Below are 2,317 nucleotides of genomic sequence, written 5' to 3' on the forward strand. Positions count from 1 at the left end.
AGACGCCGACAGACCACCTTTATATCTTTTAATTTCCGTAGAACCCTCTTCATGTAAGAACCATGCTGAGGTTTCGACCAAACCTCCTCAACCGAAACAAGGAAGTCCTTATGAGAGGTGACAAAGTTGTCAAACTTAAAACCACGTTGTCGTATACGTCTTCCAACACGAAAAGAAAGAACGCCCGGAGAATGATCAGAAATCCCCCTAGGTTCAAAAAAAGCCGAAGCATCCCCAAATCTAGAGAGAAAAGTCGAATTGCCCAAGATACGATCAAATAATTCAGCAATAATCTTACTAACACCCTCTCCTCCCGCCGGTTTCTGGATCCAAGTATATTGACACCCTTGATAAGAAATATCAAATAATTCAGCCTCTTCCAGACATGTATGAAAATCCTCCATGTCAGAATTCCTCCGGGATGATCCCCCCAACCCATCACGAGGGAAAAGCATCGAATTAAAGTCACCCATAGCAATCCAAGCTTTCCCCTGACTGAAGGCATGAAACTCCCCTAAAGCCCGCCAATGGTCACGCCGTTCAGTACCCGTATTACAGCCATAAACAAACGTGAAAAAAAGGGGTTCGGATTGACCAAAAATACGAACTTCACAATGAATAAATTGATGATGCTGCTCAATCATAAGAACAGATAAAACCGACGGGTCCCAAGCAATAATGAGGCGAGTACCTTGCTCACTGACCGAACCATTAGATATCCAAGTCCAATTGCCAAATACACTACTACAGACATCTCCCAAGTAATTATAAACCACTTTGGTCTCAATAAAGCAACATAAAGAAAGCTGTTTGAGAGTAATAAAATCACGTACCTCCTTACGTTTGATAAGGGCATTTAAGCCCCTAACATTCCAAGCGGCCAACTTTATCATTGAGACAAAGTAGGTGGATCAGCCCCTCCTCTTTTTTCCCTTAAACGCTCCTCCATATCAATGACCTCCATATCATCATCACTAGATTCGTCAGAAAGAGAAGAAAACCGATTGCTATTCGTCATATCAAGAACTTTTCCCCTCCTTGGTTTAAAAGCTTGGACCACCTTTTTTACTAACTCCGGATTTCCTTTCAATACAGATTGACCATTTGAGATATCCTCTCGTCCTCTTGGTGTACGTCCCGCATTTACCGTACAGAATTGTCCATCAACAGATCCTTTATCCAATCCCTCCAAAACCGTAGAAGCCGTAGAAGCCCCAGAGCTGGATATATGTTTGACATTTGTATCCTTCCCCGAGGGTTTTGAACTCTCCTGAACCCTTTTAAGAATACCCACCCCAGTTATAGTTTCCTGTGTACCTGTTACCGCTCCAGATGATGTTGCCTGAGAATCTGTACGTGCTGATATATCCTTTTTCCTCCACTGTTTCCGCCTAATCTCTGTGAACCCCCTTTTATTCGTGACTATGTCAGACCCCCGTTTCTTTGCAATATCCCCTTTCATACATGACCCCGTTCGATGACCAAACACATTACAGGCTGAACATTGGGAAGGAACCCAATCATATTCCAAAACAACATTTATGATATCCTCTCCAGTACCCGATAGCCTTGGAATTACCACTTCTATGTTCCTCTGCATTTCCCCCACGGCCCACACATCCACCAACACTTTAGCAAAGTTCGTACGACCCCATTCTCTATCACATGTGGAGGCAGTACATGCATCTAAACGCAACGGGACACCAATGGCGCTAGCAATGCGGCTAACACCCTCCTTATTGAAAGCTACTAGTGGAATATTAAAAAACTTCACCCATAATGGGCATGACGTGTGCACAGGCTTCTGGAGCCCCTTTGAAGGATCCCATAAAGAAACAAACAGCGGCCTCCCACGAATCATAAGGGGTGAAGCGTCAATAACTTGGTTACACCCACCCTCATCATTAAAGCGAAAAAAGAAGTACCCCAWATCATTGACCATAGCATCTATTAGACCAAATTTTCCCCAAGCATTCTGAACAGCCCGTAAAACAATTGGGAAAGGAAGTCGGGGGCCAAGAAAGTAACCATAAAGAACCGATTGAAAGGATTTGGCCATACCTTTAGTAACATCCAAGGGAAAACATATTCTCGGTTTTATACTCTTCTCAACAGGATAATACGTAAGATCCGATGAAGAAGAACCACCCACAATCTCGCAAAGGATTTATTAGGCACCACACGATGATCATCCGTAATCACTGGGAAGAGGCGATCCCAAACCGAAACCCTAGAAGACGAACCAGGAAACACTCCAACCTTCATCGGATTAGAAGCATCAATTTCGTCCAAAATAACATCAGCAAAGTCCCGAGAA

At 43.6% G+C, this 2,317-nt stretch overlaps 1 protein-coding gene across 1 annotated transcript; it reads right to left on the reverse strand.

Moving 5' to 3' along the window:
* Positions 1–889: 889 nt before the first annotated feature.
* On the reverse strand, positions 890–2,059 carry LOC112504236. The gene has a single exon (XM_025108171.1). The coding sequence runs from the start codon at positions 2,057–2,059 to the stop codon at positions 890–892; it is 1,170 nt and encodes a 389-aa protein (XP_024963939.1).
* Positions 2,060–2,317: the final 258 nt, after the last annotated feature.

Source organism: Cynara cardunculus, unplaced genomic scaffold (genome assembly GCF_001531365.2).
Source record: "Cynara cardunculus var. scolymus isolate 2C unplaced genomic scaffold, CcrdV1 Un_Scaffold_4964, whole genome shotgun sequence".
NCBI classification, from domain to species: Eukaryota; Viridiplantae; Streptophyta; class Magnoliopsida; order Asterales; family Asteraceae; genus Cynara; species Cynara cardunculus.